We start from the raw sequence: 17,574 nt of genomic DNA, 5'->3' as shown, positions 1-17,574 counted from the left end.
CCAAGCAGAATTTTATGCTTTATTCATTGCAGTGTAGTCATACACTGGAATGTTCACCTTGGACTCAAAGGCTGAATATCAGAACCATATATGTTCTATCTGCCTTCTTGATGACTCAGGCTTTCTGATTTACTGTTGATCCATCCTCCAGTTACCTATAGTCAGCCATACAGTGAATGCTTGCTTTGTATAATTGCTGATCAACTGGAAATATTCAAGTGGAAAGTGATTCTTTTTAGTCTCATTTATCAGAAGTATAATAAAGATAACAAACAATAAAAAAGCCTTAGGTAAATCCATTTTGAAATAAATATCAAGATCAAAAAAAAAAGAAAAAGTTTTTTTATCCTACTGTTTACTCTATACAATATATACAATAAATAAGGGGTAAATTCTTTTAATTTATCATAGAGCTTATCCCTATGCATGAAGCATGTGGAAATAAATATAATAAATATCAGTCTTTTGTCTCTAAGTCTACATTGGTCTTATGTTTCAAATTCACATTTTAAAATCTAATTTTGATTAGTTTGTTTAAACATAAATAATATTTCTTCAAAAATAGATTTAATTACTATTTTATAATAATCATGCCTCTATCTATACATGTAAATAACACCACAGAACAAGATCAGTTTGCAGATTATTAAAAACCACAGTATAAAAACATCACATTTACTGCAGCATTCAAATGATTGTGATACTGTCAAGATAACTTTTTATTTTTAAACAAGTTATTTGGAATCTCTTTAGAAAGTAGTTTATATAGTATTAAAAAACATAAAGAAAAATTATTATTTTACTTACATGGTGTCTCTAATAAGAAGTGAACTTCCCAATTTGAAACAGGTTTTATCACCTTCACAAAACACATGTTTCAGAGAAAATCGCTCTGCTAGGTCAAAACCTGTGAAGTGTAACAAATGATTTAATCCAGCAGTTTTATTAAATATAGTAAACTCCCAGAGATACTGATTTTTAAATAGGATTTTTTGTAGTCATTATCTGCAGATTCATTATTTCAGGTTAAATTGTAAAATTATTTTTTTAATATAAATTTATTTATTTTAATTGGAGGTTAATTACTTTACAATATTGTATTGGTTTTGCCATACATCAACATGAATCTGTAAGAGGACAAAATATATTTCAAGAGATTCAAATATTAATTTTCTTTGATATAGGAATGATTCTAGATAAATAATCAGAGTCGCTTATTGTACCAGCTCTGATAGCTAAAGACAGAAAACTAGTTAAATAAAAAGCACATAGACGGGGCCTGGTGGGCTGCCGTCTATGCGGTCGCACAGAGTCGGACACGACTGAAGCGACTTAGCAGCAGCAGCAGCAGCATACCCATCCAACTGAAATCTAAGCAGCCTTTTTAAAAATATCATGCTTTAGAAAAATATATGTTGGTGTGGAGAAATGCGTGGATTTCAAATGCAGTGTATGGATTATGATTATGCGTGCCTGAGTCAGAGTGGAGGGAGGGTGGAGAGAGAAAACGGAGGATTAAAGGTAAAAAGAAAGAGAAAGAAGGGTAGGAATGTTCCAAAATGAGCGCCGTCACCATACTGGGGTATTGAGATCTTCCTTCTCATACATTTTCTTTATTTCACATTTTCCACAATAGATACGACTTATATAATTTCAAATAACTTTTGTTCTCCAAGAGGTTGAATTGTTGGTCATCAGGTTAAACAATGTAGAATTCTGCTCTCAGAAATTTTTGTATATCATCTGCCTGCTTTGCTGTTAATTTTATTGATATTGGTCTTATCATCTTAAATTACAATGTCAAGGAGTCACCTACAATACACAACATGTTTGGTTATAATTTTACACAAAAATGCTTCCTTGTGAAAGATTTATCATGCTTACCTGAAACTTCAAGTTTATCTCTGTTGTCTTGTCTAAACCGGCGTCCCTCTGTTCTCAGTATAGGACACTGGTTTTCTATTAAAAAAAAATATATTGAGAATTTTCAGTATAGGGTCTATTATTTTTCTTTGAATAAATGTGAATCATGTAACACAACCAGAAATGTAAGATAAAATGGAAAGAAATTAAATCCTTTTATTAAATTTCTTTTAAATGAGGATAAGAGTATTACCCACTTAATTGTGTGTTCATGAGAATTACATGTGGTTATATACATGAAGTGTCTGGAATACAGACAATGCTTGTTAGTCTTAGCTATTTTTAGAATTTTATTGCTCTAATATTCTAATTGCTACAATATACTTGACAGTAGGAAATTAGCTAGCTTTAATATTGTTAAATTTTCATATTCAAAGTATATTCTAATATTAGAACAAGTGAACTACTACTATTTTAACATAACTTGTATTCAGGTTTTGGTATTAGTGATATTAAACTTTAGAGCAGAAGGAGACTGCAATGGACTAAATGCGTCCCTCCCCAAATTCCTTTGCTGAGGTCTTAATCCCCAGTGTGATGGTATTTGGAAGTGGGGCCTTTAGGACTTGATTAAGTTTGGATGAGGTCATAGGGGTGCAGCCCTCATGATGGGATTCATATCCTTTACAAAAACTGGAGAAATAGGAGTTCTTTCCACTTGTGAGGAATTCAGGAAGAGGGTTCTCACAAGAACTTAGCCAGGTTGTCACACTGATCTCAGACTTAGTCTCCAGAACTGTGATAAATAAATGTCCGTAGGTTAAGTTCCAAACACTATGGTATTTTTGTTAGAGCAGCCTGAAATAAGTTATTAAAATAAAACTAAATAGCAAAAGCAGACTTCTGCTATACTAAAGTGGTCTATAGTGAAAAATAAACGAGATAAAAATCCTTGCTGCTGCTGCCACTAAGTCACTTCAGTCGTGTCCGACTCTGTGCAGCCCCATAGACAGCAGCTCACCAGGCTCCTCTGTCCCTGGGATTCTCCAGGCAAGAACACTGGAGTGGGTTGCCATTTCCTTCTCCAATGCATGAAAGTGAAAAGTGAAAGTGAAGTCACTCAGTCGTGTCCGGCTCTTCGTCACCCCATGGATTGCAGCCTACCAAGCTCCTCTGTCCATGGAATTTTCCAGGCAAGAGAACTGGAGTGGGTTGCCACTGCCTTCTCCAAAAAATCATTGAGAAAATACTAATTATGTGTTGAGGCAGTTAATGATGTTCAAAGAAATGATCAAGTTTGCTTACACTCACAGTGGATTTACATATTCATTGCATCCCGATATACTAATATAATACTATACATGTATACACTAATTTCTTATTATCTGGGGTATATTTAAATTTAATTCAGACTACGATGACTGCAAAAGTGACTGTAAAGAAAGCTGATTGCCGAAGAATTGATGCTTTTGAACTATGGTGTTGGAGAAAACTCTTGGACTGCAAGTTGATCAAACTAGTCAATCCCAAAGGAAATCATTCCTGAATATTCACTGGAAGGACTGATGCCGAAGCTGAAAATCCAGTACTTTGGCCACCTGATGTGAAGAACTGACTCACTGGAAAAGACCCTGATGCTGAGAAAGATTGAGGGCAGGAGGAGACGGGGACGACAGAGGATGAGATGGTTGGATGGCATCACCGACTCAGTGGACATGAGCTTGAGTAAGCTCCGGGAGTTGGTGATGGGCAGGGAGGCCTGGCCTGCTGCAGTCTATGGTCCATGAGATCGCAAAGAGTCGGACACAACTGAGTGACTGAACTGACTGACGGCGACTGCAGTCACAATATTAAAAGACGCTTGCTCCTTGGAAGAAAAGTTATGAGAAACCTAGACAGTTTAGTAATAGGCAGAGACATCACTTTGTCCACAGAGGTCTATATAGTCAAAGCTATGGTTTTTCCAGTAGTCATGTATGGATGTGAGAGTTGGACTGTAAAGAAGGGTGAGCACCGAAGAACTGATGCTTTCAAACTGTGGTGCTAGAGAAGACTCTCGAGAGTCCCTTGGGCAGCAAGGAGATCAAACCAGTCAGTTCTAAAGGAAATCAACCCTGAATATTCATTAGGACTGATGCTGAAGCTGAAGCTCCAGTACTTTGTCCATATGATGTGAAGAGCAGACTCATTGGAAAAGACCCTGATGCTGGGAAAGATTGAAGGCAGGAGGAGAAGGGGATGACGGAGGATGAGACGGTTGGACGGCAACATCAAGACAATGAACATGAGTCTGAGCAAACTCTGGGAGACAGTGAAGGACAGGAATGCTTGGTGTGCTGCAGTTCTAATCAGACATGACTTAGTAACTGAACAACAAGATTCTAAGAAATTAATAGCCATTTCAGGCATAATTGCAGCCAGTTTTTATAATATGCCAACTGTACAACTAGACAATTCTTAACCTAAATTGATGAAATATTTTGCCATCTTACAATCACAACCTTATTTTTCCAAAAATTCATGTTTTCTGAAATTCAGGTTTGGGTTTAATGACCTCAAAGATTTTATGACACAGAGATGAACTGCTGAAAATCAAACTGTGTCCTGCTCCATGGAAAGTGGAAACTACTGATTCTCCTGGTCAACTGCTCAGCCTCTCAATCCTTCACTGAACAAATGCATCGTAGACTTCAAGGGTGGTGACACGGCCTCAGCTTAATATACCTACCCAGAAGGGTAAATCAAGTTATAAATAGTACTACCACTTAATCAGACGTATAAGATGTGACACACACAATTAAAACATGTAGTACTGAATAATTTTAAAGAATATTTAGCTACTTTGGAAACTCTTATCTCAGATATCTTAACATGATAACAAAACTGGATATTTTGTAAATACTGCCCATTTTTTTTTAAAGAAAATTAAAGTCATATCCATTTTTATCTGAGTTCATCATCATTTTTATAAAAACTAAATATCCCATCAAGATCTCTGGACTGAAAACTAGACGGTGTTGCAGAGAGAAATTAAAGTCCTAAATAACCTAATGGACTAGCCAAGTATTTAGACTGAAAGACTAAATATTGTTAAGATGTCAATTCTCAATTTTATTTCTAGGTGTAGTTCAGTACCAATTAAAATCCCAGCAGGTTGTGTGTGTATTCCTATGTGAGTGTGTATGTGAAAACTGACAAGCTGATTCTCAAATTTAAGTGGAACTGCAGAAAAACTAGAACAGCTAGGACAAAACTGAAGAAGAAGCCAGAGGATCTACAACATTGTACACCAGCGACTTTTATAATGTAGTGCTGGTGCACATATAAACAAATCAGTAGAACAGAGAGTCCAGACACAGACCTGTGCACACGTGATCTCCTGATTTACCACAAAAGGGCCAGTGCAGTTCCAATGGGAAAGGGATGGTCTTTTCAATCAGTGATTCTGGACCAATGGAACATCAGTGTAGAACAAAACTGAACCCTTACCTCACACCATGCACAGAAATTAACTAGAGATTCTCTTAGACATAAATGTGAAAGGTAAAGCAATAAAGGACTACAGAAACATGTAAAATCTTAATGAACTGAGGGTAGAAAATATTCATTGATAGGGACACAGAAAGCACAAAAGGTTGACAAATTGGCCTTCATTGAAATCTTAATAATCAAAAGACAATGTTAAAAGAGTGAAAAGGCTATCCAGGGACTATTACAATATGTATATCCAACAAAGGATCATATCCAGAACATAAAAAGAATTTTCACAACTTGACTGGGAAAAGTTTGAAAACCCTATCATGATAATGTGAAAAAAAAAAAAGAAAACTAAGCAGTTCACAAAAGAGAATATTCATATTGCCAACCTGCCCATGAAAAGGTGCTCAATGCCGTTAGTAATCAGGGAAATGCAAAGCAAAATCACAGCGAGACCACTAAACGCCTAAAAATTAAAGAACGGCACAGGTGCTAATGAGGATGTGGAGCAGGAGAGATTCCCTATGTTGCTGCTCATGGGAGTGGAAGTCAGTACAACCACTTAAGAAAATTCATAGCATTTCTTAAAGCTAAATAATCATGAACTCAAAACCTGGAACATCAATAACCCAAGAAAAAGGAGTATTACTCATAAGCATCTAAAACTGGAAACAACCAAATGTTCATTGACAAGAATAAATAAACAAATTGTGGTATATACAATGAAAAAGTGTAGCAATAAAAAGGAATGAACCACTGCTCTATGCAATGACCTGGATGAATTTCATAGATATAATAAGTGGAAAAAAATGCTGTCCTCCAAAGAATACAAACTTTCAGTTCAGTTCAGTTGCTCAGTTGTGTCCAACTCTTTGTGACCCCATGAATTGCAGCACGCCAGGCCTCCCTGTCCATCACCAACTCCCAGAGTTCACCCAAACTCATATCCATTGAGTCCGTGATGCCATCCAGCCATCTCATTCTCTGTCATCCCCTTCTCCTCCTGCCCCCAATCCCTCCCAGTATCCGAGTCTTTTCCAATGAGTCAACTCTTCTCATAAGGTGGCCAAAGTACTGGAGTTTCAGCTTTAGCATCATTCCTTCCAAAGAACACCCATGACTGATCTCCTCTAGAATGGACTGGTTGGATCTCCTTGCAGTCCAAGGCACTCTCAAGAGTCTTCTCCAACACCACAGTTCAAAAGCATCAATTCTTCGGCACTCAGCTTTCTTCACAGTCCAACTTTCACATCCATACATGACCACTGGAAAAACCATAGCCTTGACTAGACGGACCTTTGTTGGCAAAGTAATGTCTCTGCTTTTGAGTATGCTATCTAGGTTGGTCATATAAACTTTAGAATTCCATTTATATGAAGTTCAAGAGATTGTATGACTTATCTATATCAGAGTACTGGTTACCTTGGTAGGGTGTCAGCTGGGATGGGATCCAGGAAAGTCTTCTGGGGTTCTGGAAAGTTCTATAATAGGATCTGAGAGGCAGTTTCACAGGTGTGTAAATACATTATGCAAAAATTCACTGCACTGTGCACCTAAGATTTGTGGACCTTTGTGTGAGTAATACCTCAACAGAGTGAGGAAAACAGCTTGTCTTTGAGAAAGCACTGTAAGCTAAAATAATTTTTATAAAACAAAACACCAAAATTGTGATCAAATTTTTTACAATGACTTTGAATGACTGTATGACTGTTGTAAATGAGGTTAATTTTAAATTCTTCACAATGTATATAGGGAGACTCCAACAGATGATTGGCAAGCACACATCCAGACTATGGAAGGAACCTCCTACTATGATGCATTGGTAATGACTGGAAGGTATGTCAGCTTATTGCCAAGTTGGAAACAGTATATATCTTATTTAAATTCTTCTGCGGACTTAATGAATATATGATGATGCCAAGATAATACCCCTGTCACTTTGAAGTAAATAAAATTGAACATTTCCAATAATATTTATGAAAATGCTTTTCACTAAAGTCTTCAGTTTATAAAAATCAAATACAGCTTTATATCTCTAGTATATGTGCTCTGTTATGAAAAGCTAAACAAAAAAAATGAAAACTAAATGTTAATTTAAGTGAAGTAAGTCAGACAAAGACAAATATCATGATATCACTTCATATGTGGAATCTAAAAATATGATACAAAGGAGCATATTTACAAAACAGAATTGACCCACAAACATAGAAAACAAACTTCTACAGTTACCAACAGGGAAAGTTGGGGAGAGATAAATTAGAAGTTTCAGATTCATATATACACACTGCTGCTGCTGCTAAGTCGCTTCAGTCGTGTGCGACTCTGTGCAGCCCCATAGACTGCAGCCCACCAGGCTCCCCCGTCCCTGGGATTCTCCAGGCAAAAACACTGGAGTGGGTTGCCATTTCCTTCTCCAATGCATGAAAGGGAAAAGTGAAAGTGAAGTCGTTCAGTCGTGTCCGACTCTTAGCGACCCCATGTACTGCAGCCCACCAGGCTCCTCCGTCCATGGGATTTTCCAGGCAAGAGTACTGGAGTGGGGATACACACACTACTATATATAAAATGGAAAAACAACAAAGACCTACTATATAGCACAGAGAACTATACTCGGTACCTTATAATAACCTATAATGGAAAAGAATCTGAAAAAGAATATATATATATATATGTTTATATATATATATATATATGTATTTTCTGTACACCTGAAACTAACATAATATTGTAAGTCAACTATATTTCTGTTGAAAATAAAACAACTAAATGTTAATTCCTTGGGTGTAAGACTCAAGGTACAATAAGCTGAATGCATGGGTCTCATTGTTCATTGCATAAAAAAGGCAATACAATATAAGTAGATATAAAAAATTGGATATGTTAATTTCTTTAAGCAATGATACATTTTAATACAAAGTAAATCATACTTTTGGGGTAAATGTGCATGTATCTTGAAGAACTACTTATAAGACCCACATATCCAAGCATCCTGTCAGATAGGAGAATTTAGGCAGGGGTAGCATTTCAAATGAAGGCAATGGCAACCCACTCCAGTACTCTTGCCTGGAAAATCCCATGGATAGAGGAACCTGGTAGGCTGCAGTCCATGGGGTCGCTAGGAGTCTGACACGACTGAGCGACTTCACTTTCACTTTTCACTTTTATGCATTGGAGAAAGAAATGGCAACCCACTCCAGTGTTCTTGCCTGGAGAATCCCAGGGACGGGGGAACCTGGTGGGCTACAGTCTATGGGGTCGCACAGAGTCAGACACGACTGAAGCGACTTAGCAGCAGCAGCAGCAGCAGCAGCAGCATTTCCAAGGCTCGTGGTAACCTTTCAAAAGTAATTACTAAAAATTCACCACAAAGATGCACTACTTGGGGGCCCTTAATCAACAGACCTTTCCAAATATTAACGCAGAAGTCTTGTCAGATTTAAGATGCTGTCGGTGACTGTCAGACCCCCTTTCCGCCTGACTTAGCTTGAAGGACCTGGGCAGTTCATAGGGTTGGAAGGATACCGAAAGGGGATAAAGCACCAGACAGGAAGGCTAGGTCAGATTTGGGAAAGATTATCTGATTTCATCGAGACTATCTACAAAAATTACATATATTTTAAAAAGATTTTTATCCTTCTCTTCCTCTAAAAATTAGAAACCTGAGGGCCCGAGAACAAGTCATTTAAGAGAAGTTATGTGACTTCCCCCCAGATTACACAGTGACTTGACGGCAGTGATGAAATAAAACTCATTTCCCATAGTCCTGCTTTTCCCCCTGTATTGTACATGCTTCTCAAAATCACATTCCAAACAAACAGTACCTATGATATTCTCTTTATTTAGTAGAAATGTATTTTGTCCTTGCTCTCAGTTTGAAACATGTGCTTGAAAAAAATCACTTGTTGCCTTAATCTCTAAATCCTTCTCCTTGTTCTCACCTGCTGACTTGGCCTCCTATTCAACTGGTAAGCGTTCTAGTCCAGAAACTAGATCACATGCCTTTCGAAACATATTTTTCCTATCACTGCTCTGGTCTTTCCACGCCCACTTATATGTAAAAGTCGTCGGTTTGGTATTCATGAAAGGCAGTTTGTATTCCTTCTTTCTCCTCTCAAATAGCACAGGGAAGGAAGGGATTACATGGGAGCAACGTGTGCGACGAGAGAAGGGAAGGAGGGCATCAGCTGCCTCCTGAGAAACTGCAACAGGTCTCTCTCCTGTCTGTTTTGACTGCTTTATTTTTTCTATTTCTTCATATCCTCAGGAGTACAAATACTGTGTTATGGAATTGTGTGTGTTAGTTGCTTAGTCGTGTCTGACTCTTTGCAACCCCATAGACCGCAGCCCAACCAGGCCCCTCTGTCCATGGGATTCTCCAGGCAAGAACACTGGAGTGGGTTGCCACCTCCTTCTTCAAAAGGAACTATAGAAAGAAAGAAAGTGAAGTTGCTCAGGCGTGTCCGACTCTTTGTGACCCCATGGATTGTAGCCTATCAGGCTCCTCCATCCGTGGAATTTTCCAGGCAAGAGAACTGGAGTGGGTTGCCATTTCCTTCTCCAGTATTATGGAATTACTACCTCTATAATCACAGTTAAGTCTGTCTAGTTTCACAGGCGTTCTGTTTACCACTCTTCTTTTTTATTGAGGTATAGTTGATGTACGTTATATGTTTCAAGTGTACAACACAGTTGTATAATTTTAAAAGCTTATACTCCATTTATAGTTATTATAAAATATTGGCTATATTCCAAGTGCCAATGCTTATACTTGTAGCATATTTTATACATAATAGCTTGTACCTTTTAATCTCCTACCCCTATATTACCCCCTCTCTCTTCCACTGGTAACTGCTAGCTGGTTCTCCACATCTGTGGGTCCGTTTCTTTTTTGTTACATTCAGTAGTTCATTTTGCTTTCTAGATTCCGTCTTTCTCTGTCTGGCTTCCCAGGTGGCGCAGTGGTAAAGAATCTGCCTGCCAATGCAGAAGATGCAGGTTTGATCCCTGGGTCAGGAAGATTCCCCAGAGAAGGAAATGGAAACCGGCTCCAGTATTACTGCCTGGAGAATCCCATGGACAGAGGAGCCTGGCAGGCTACAGTCCATGGGGCATATCATTTAGCATAATACCCTCCAAGTCCACCATGTTGCTGCAAATGGCAAAATTTCATTCCTTTTTATGGCTGAGTGTTCCACTGTGTGTGTGCTTGTGTGTGTGTGTACCTGCTTTATCCTTTATTCTTTATCCATTGATGGACACTTAGGCTACTTCCAAATCTTGGCTACTGTAAACAATGCTGCTATGAATATTGAGGTGCATGTATCTTTTCAAATTAGTGAGGTTTTTTTCACATATATACCCAGGTGTGGAATTGTTGGGTCATGCGGTAGCTCTGTTTTTAGTTTTTTGAGGAAGCTCCACACAGTTTTGCACAACAACTGCAACAAGTTACATTCCCACCAACAGTGTACAAAGGGTCCCTTTTCCCCACACCCTCGCCAGTGTTCGTCAACTGTGGTCTCTTTGGGGGCAGCCATTCTGACAGGCCTTACTCTTGTTTTCTAACATGTGTTGAGGAACATTGTTCTCTTTACCTCTACTGACAGAACTCACAACACGACATTTGTCTCAGGATTACAATTGAGAAGGTGAACAGCAGTTTACCACAGACATAGAACTAGCTTGTATTCTTTTCATCCTGCTCCTGCTGCTGCTAAGTCGCTTCAGTCGCGTCCGACTCTGTGTGACCCCATAGACGGCAGCCCACCAGGCTCCCCGTCCCTGGGATTCTCCAGGCAAGAACACTGAAGTGGGTAAAATGTATCAAAATAAGAACTTTCAGGTGCTTTTCATTTTTTTTTTAAGGCTGACAGACTCCCTATTGACAGAGGCCTTTCTTTTGATTGTTACTAGTTGTCCTTAGGACCCCTGTACACTATATTTTGCTGCTACTGCTGCTAAGTCGCTTCATTCGTGTCCAATTGTGTCACCCCATAGACAGCAGCCCACTAGGCTCCTCTGTCCCTGGGATTCTCCAGGCAAGAAGACTGGAGTGGGTTGCTATTTCCTCCTCCAGGGGATCTTCCTGACCCAGGGACAGAACCAGTGTCTGCTACTTCTCCTGTCCTGGCGGGTGGGTTCTTTACTACTAGCGCCTGGTGGCTCAGAGGGTAAAGAATCCGCCTGCAGTGTGGGAGACCCAAGTTTGATCCTGGGGTTGGGAAGATCCCCTGGAGAAGGGAAAAGCTACCCATTCCAGTATCCTTGCCTGGAGAATTCCATGGGCAGAGGAGCCTGGCAGGCTACAGTCCATAAGGTTGCAAGGAGTTGGACACGGATGAAGCCACTTAGCACAGCACATCACAGAGCCAACTGAGAAGCTCCTAGATTAAGGAGAGTGGAAGATAAAGAGGAACCATATGATACATAAGCTTCTATCATAGAGGAAATTTTTAAGAAAGTGATTAAAGGCAGTCTGGAGCTAATGCATGCAATATATATTTGTTAATACAAGTTTCTTCCCCACCGTTTTTTGACAACTGAGCTGAAATGGCCACATTCAAATTGTTTATCTGCTGTGTGAAAACACTCAAGTATGTCTTATAATCTCAACATAATGGTAACACTGACCAAAGTATATGAAACCACTAATTCTGAATAGCTTCAGGATTTTAATTTTCAAGGTGTTATTGAATCTCTCTGTATTATTCTTGATTCTATCTCAACTGGGCCAATATTGCAAGTAATCTTTAAGTACTCCACTGAGTTCAGTAAAGCAATTAAAAGACTCGAATTATCCTTCGTATATTTAAGTTTAACAGCAGACTGTTGACAACTTCACAGACTCCAGAGTTGAAATCCTAGCCTCTCCCTCAGATTTGTTATATTTTATTTTTAGCTGTAATCACTTCCCTCCGGTAAATGGTTAGTGACCACACACACAGGTCTGCACATGAGGAAACTAAAAAGGGAATCTTGCGTGTGAATCAGACACACAAGACACGAGAAGAGCCCCTGTCAGGCCAGGCTCGGAATGTCATCCTCTCCAGTAATCCTCATGACAGGCTGTGCTGACGTTTTCAATTAATGCAAATGATACTTTCAATCAAGTAACTTCGACGGCAGGTTTAGGGTGAGTTGTTTCACGAGCACCTCCTACCAGACAATCTAATAAAATCAACTCTTCATCTTTAGTCATTTCCCTCCATGCTTCAAGTTACATAAAGCTTACTAGACTTTTGATTAACTTGGAATTCACATCCAGGAAACTCTTTCAGAAAGATTAATGTGGTAGAGTAAATTGAGCCAGAACATATGCATTCCAATTTCCCCATATACAATAAACCTGATTAAAGAATTGGGATAGCAAAGTACAGGAGCATCACATTCAGGGAAATCCCAAGGTGGCGGAGCTTCAGTTCTGCAAGATGATTACCTTCTGGAGATCCACAGCGAACAGTACTCTATTATACACATAGAAGTGTGGGGCTCCCTGGTGGTTCAGTGGTAAAGAATCTGCCTGCCAATGCAGGAGACACGGGTTCGACCCCTGATCCAGGAAGATCCCACATGCCGCCGAGCAAGAGCTCCGTGCACTACAACTACTGAGCTTGTGCTCTGGAGCCCATGAGCTGCAGCTACTGAGCCCGCGTGCCACAAGTACTGAAGCCCGTGTGCCCTGGAGCCTGAGCTCCGCAGCAAGAGAAACCTCTGCAATGAGGGGCTCGTGCACTGCAACTGCGGCACGGTTCCCACTAGCCACAACTAGGAAAAACCCTTTGTAGCAATGAAAACCCAGCAGAGTCAAAAATCAATAAGTAATAATACATTTTAAAAATAAATAAATGGAAGGTCAGATCAGCTATAAAAATAAAGAAATGTCTTATCAGGGTAGAGCTCAAGTTAAATGTTCTTACCCCTCCAAAAAGAGTTATTGAAGTGTAAATTAACAAGTAAACAAATAAAAAATAAAAGGAACCTGGTACAAGATAACCAGCTGAGGAAAAAAGAGACAATTATCAAAAAGGCGAGTGTTTCTTTATTTCCCTAAAACAGGGGGCATTAGATTCACCTGGGAAGCTGGTTAAAAATGTCAATTACTGAATTCCGCCCCAGGCTGCCTTGCATCATAGGTGTCTCTGGAGTGGGACCCGGGAATCAATACTCCAGATGATCCTTATTCACACTAAAACTGGAAAATCATTTGGGTAGATCCTTCAGATCATCATCAGGAACACTTATTACACACTAGCATGTGCCTGGAAACTGATGCACTCTCCTTTCTAGCCAAAAAAGTCCTATCCCCTCTGATTAAGTAATTACTTGCATTACCTGCTATGTCTCTTAAAATGAAGAGACATTAAAAAAATTCAGGAAAGTCGCAACAGTATCAGAATAAACTCCCTGCCCTATGTACTATTTTTTGCCATGAGTCATTCCTGATTTTTCTGATAAAAGAAAGTGTTTCCCCCACCCCAAAAACGTATGAGAGCCACAGGATATCTTTGGTATGGTGTTAGCATATTCAAACTCCCATGTAGATTATTTTATGAAATGTACCTCCTGCCAAATTAGTGAAAAATCATAAAGACTTACAAAATGTTCAAGAGACTCAGATGTGTTATATCTTTATAAGAGATTATTATAAAAGTCTCAAAAGTCTCTACTGGGGTGTGTTATAAACCTGTATATACCTTGTTAGCCAAAATTCTGAAAGAAATATTCAAAAGAATAAGCACAAGGCAACTCACACTCTCAGGACATATCATCATATGTGACTATTGTCAGAATTCATCATGTGTGGTCATTTGCACAGAAAGCAAGTCAAAGCTTCTTTTTGTTTAACAAATGGCCTTTCAGTGGGTCTAGTTAAACTTTATAATATAGAATGCATGTAGTTCAGTAACTTACACATACTCAATGTTCAAGAAAAGGTTTCCAAATTAGCCACTTGATCATGTTTAAAAATCAGAGATGGAAATAAATATTTCAAATTGCCTTCAAGTCCTTTGGAAATATTTATGAGGTTGATAATTTAACAATTGCATGTAAATATTAGGGCTTCCCTGATGGCTCAGTGGTAAAGAATTAACCTGTCAAGGCAGGAGTAGTGGGTTCGATTCCTCGGTTAGGAAGATCCCCTGGAGAAGGAAATGGCAACCCATTCCAGTATTTTTGCCTGGGAAATCCCATGGAAGCGGAGCCTGGCGGACTACAGTCCATGTGGTTGCTAAAGAATCGGACACAACGCAGCCACTAAATAACAACAATTATCTATTTAGGTCAAAAAGTGCTTTCAAGACTGTTATTTTCCTGTTCACTTCATCTCAGACACTACAAAACTGACATATAATTAAGCTACATTTCTTTTTCTATTTTAGTCTGTTTTCACTTTTCCCTAATTAACATTAGATACGTCCCTTAATACTAACTGGGAATGAGTTTCCATATTATAATATGAATAATTTAAGTAACATCATTTAAAGGTGAAAGGGAGAAATAGACACATGGATGCAAAATGCATACTTATATTTATAAATATCAATGAGATAAACAAAAGCTATTTAGACTAATACATACATTGAAAAATGTAAATTTAGGCATTCTCAATGTGTGACTTGAAGGTCAACGGGGAAAACAATATTCTTATCTATTTTTTACTTGTAGATTTAATCTATGTCCTCTTTAACCGTAAGATTTATTTTCATAATTTTTTAAAAATAAAGACTACAAATAACATTTGAAGACTGGACACAAAGGTGACCTGGATACCTGGCTTGTCTCTGCTCATCACGGAAGCGGAAGCAGGAAGCAGGAACGCTGCTGCCCAGAGCCAAAGCCTCCAAGAGCCAACGAGCCTCATGGCGCCTCTGAACCATGGGAACCAGTGGCCACAGATCTGCAACAGAACAGAATGTCTGAACTGAGCTAGTGTACGCAGTTCCTTTCATTATCATCCCCAGAAAATCCTCAGCACCAAGGAGAACACAAGAGATTTTCACATTATATATAATTATGTAATTGGATATCTGATTATATATAATTTGCTGTTGCTGTTCAGTCACTCAGGCACGTCAGACTCTTTGAGACCTCATGGACTGCAGCATGCCAGGCTTCCCTGTTCACCACCATCTCCTGGAACTTGTTCAAACTCATGTCCATTGAGTCAGTGATGCCATCCAACCATCTCATCCTCTGTGGTCCCCTTCTCCTCCTGCCTTCAATCTTTCCCAGAATCAGGGTCTTTTCTAATGAGTCAGCCCTTCGCATCAGGTGGCCAAAGTATTGAAGCTTCAGCTTCAGTATCAGTCCTTCCAATGAATATTCAGGGTTAATTTCCTTTAAGATTGACTGGTTTGATCTCCCTACAGTCCAAGGGACTCTCAATAGGCTTCTCCGACACCACGGTTCAAAAGCATCAATTCTTCGGTGCTCAGCCTTCTTTAAGGTCCAGCTCTCACATCCATACATGATACTGAAAAGGCCTTAGCTTTGACTAGATAGAACTTTGTTGGAAAAGTAATGTCTCTGCTTTTTAATATGCTGTCTACATTTGTCATAGTTTTTCTTATAATTAGACACTATATATTAATGTAGACTTTATTATGCATGAGAAAGCTCTGAAAATATTTTCAGATTAGTTCCTATTTATTAATGTCCATACACCCTCTTATTTCTCTTTTTTGATATCTTTTTAAAACCACACCACATATACAATGATTTGTGTATATATATATATATATCTTTATTGGGGGTGGTGGCAGGGGAGCTTCCCTGGCAGCTCAGATGATAAAGAATCTGACTGCAGTGCAGGAGACCTGGGTTTGATCCCTCGGTCAGGAAGATCTCCTGGAGAAGGAAACGGCTACCCATGCCAATATTCTTGCCTGGAGAATTCCAGGACAGTGGAGCCTTTAATCCTAGTAAAACACAAATATTGAAATTTACCATTGTAACCATTTTTAAAAGTATAGTTCAATGCCATTAAGTACTTCACATTGTATATTCACCGCCACCATCTATAACTTTTCATCTTGCAAAACTGAAACTCTGTATCTATGAAACAATAGCTCATCATTTCTCCCACCCCCAGCCCCTGGCAACCGCCATTCTGTTTTCTGTCTCTACTAATCTGACTGCCCTAAATCACATATATGGGGAATCATGCTGTACTTATCTTTTTGTGACTTTATTTCACCTGGAGTAATGTCCTCAAATTTCAATCATGTCATAGCATGTGTCAGTATTTTCTTCCTTTTTAAGGCTGAATAACATTCCACTCTATGTACATACCACAGTTTGTTTATCCATTCCTCCACTGAGAGACACTGGGTGCTCCCATCTTTTAGCTATTGTGAATAATCCCGCAATGAACATGAATGTGCAAAAATCTGTTCAGGTCCCTGCTTTCGATTTGGGTACATACTCAGAAAGGGTCATATGATAATTCTAATTTTCTGAGGAACTCCCATACTGTTTTCCTTAGCAGCTGCAACATTTTACATTTCCACCAACAGGGAACCATGGTCTAATTTCTCCAGTCCTTGCTAACATTAATAGTTTCGGTTTTTTGCTTTGTTTCTTTTCTTTTTTTATTTCTTTAAATAGCAGTCATCCTAATGGGTGTAAAATGGTATCTCATTGTGGTTTTCATTTTCATTTTCCTAAGGATTAGTGATTTGAACATCTTTTACCTGATATTTGTATATCTTCTTTAGATAAATGTCTACCTAAACCCTTTGCCCATTTTTTAATGTTTTTCTTGTTTTTTTGTTTTTGTTGCATTGTAGAAATTCTTTGTATATTTTGGAAATTAATCCCTTATCAGACATGCGTGTTTGCTCAGTCACTTCAGTCATGTTCGACTCTTTGTGACCCCATAGACTGTAGCCAGCCAGGCTCCTCAGCTCATGGGATTTTCCCAGCAAGAATACTGGAGTGGGTTGCTATGCCCTTTTCTAGGGGATCTTCCTGACAGAGGGATTGAACTCACATTTCCTGCATTGCCACCAGAGAAGCCCCCTTATCAGTCATAATGATTTTCAAACATTTTCTTCCATGTTGTAGATTATCTTTTCACTCTGTTAATTGCGTCCTTTGCTACAGAGAAGGTTGTTTTGGTTTTTTTTTCATGTAGTTTAATTTATCTGTTTTGTTTTTTTTTTTTCTTTTTCTTTTCTTGCCTGTCCTTTAGGGCTTCCTTTGTGGCTCAACTGGAAAAGAATCTGCCTGCAA

At 38.8% G+C, this 17,574-nt stretch overlaps 1 protein-coding gene across 1 annotated transcript in view; it reads right to left on the bottom strand.

Moving 5' to 3' along the window:
* The window catches only part of COL19A1 (collagen type XIX alpha 1 chain), a 437,433-nt gene extending 422,143 nt beyond the window's left edge, over positions 1-15,290 (bottom strand). The window contains exons 1-3 of the mRNA XM_061427130.1: positions 15,112-15,290; positions 1,885-1,959; positions 808-907 (exon numbers count right to left, since the gene is read on the bottom strand). Coding sequence (XP_061283114.1) covers positions 808-907; positions 1,885-1,959; positions 15,112-15,202 — 266 coding nt within the window. The 5' untranslated portion in view covers positions 15,203-15,290. The remainder of the gene's footprint in view (positions 1-807; positions 908-1,884; positions 1,960-15,111) is intronic.
* Positions 15,291-17,574: the final 2,284 nt, after the last annotated feature.

The sequence above is a fragment of the Bos javanicus genome, chromosome 9 (assembly GCF_032452875.1).
Source record: "Bos javanicus breed banteng chromosome 9, ARS-OSU_banteng_1.0, whole genome shotgun sequence".
Classification (NCBI taxonomy): Eukaryota; Metazoa; Chordata; class Mammalia; order Artiodactyla; family Bovidae; genus Bos; species Bos javanicus.
This window is presented reverse-complemented; position numbering and strand designations above follow the sequence as displayed.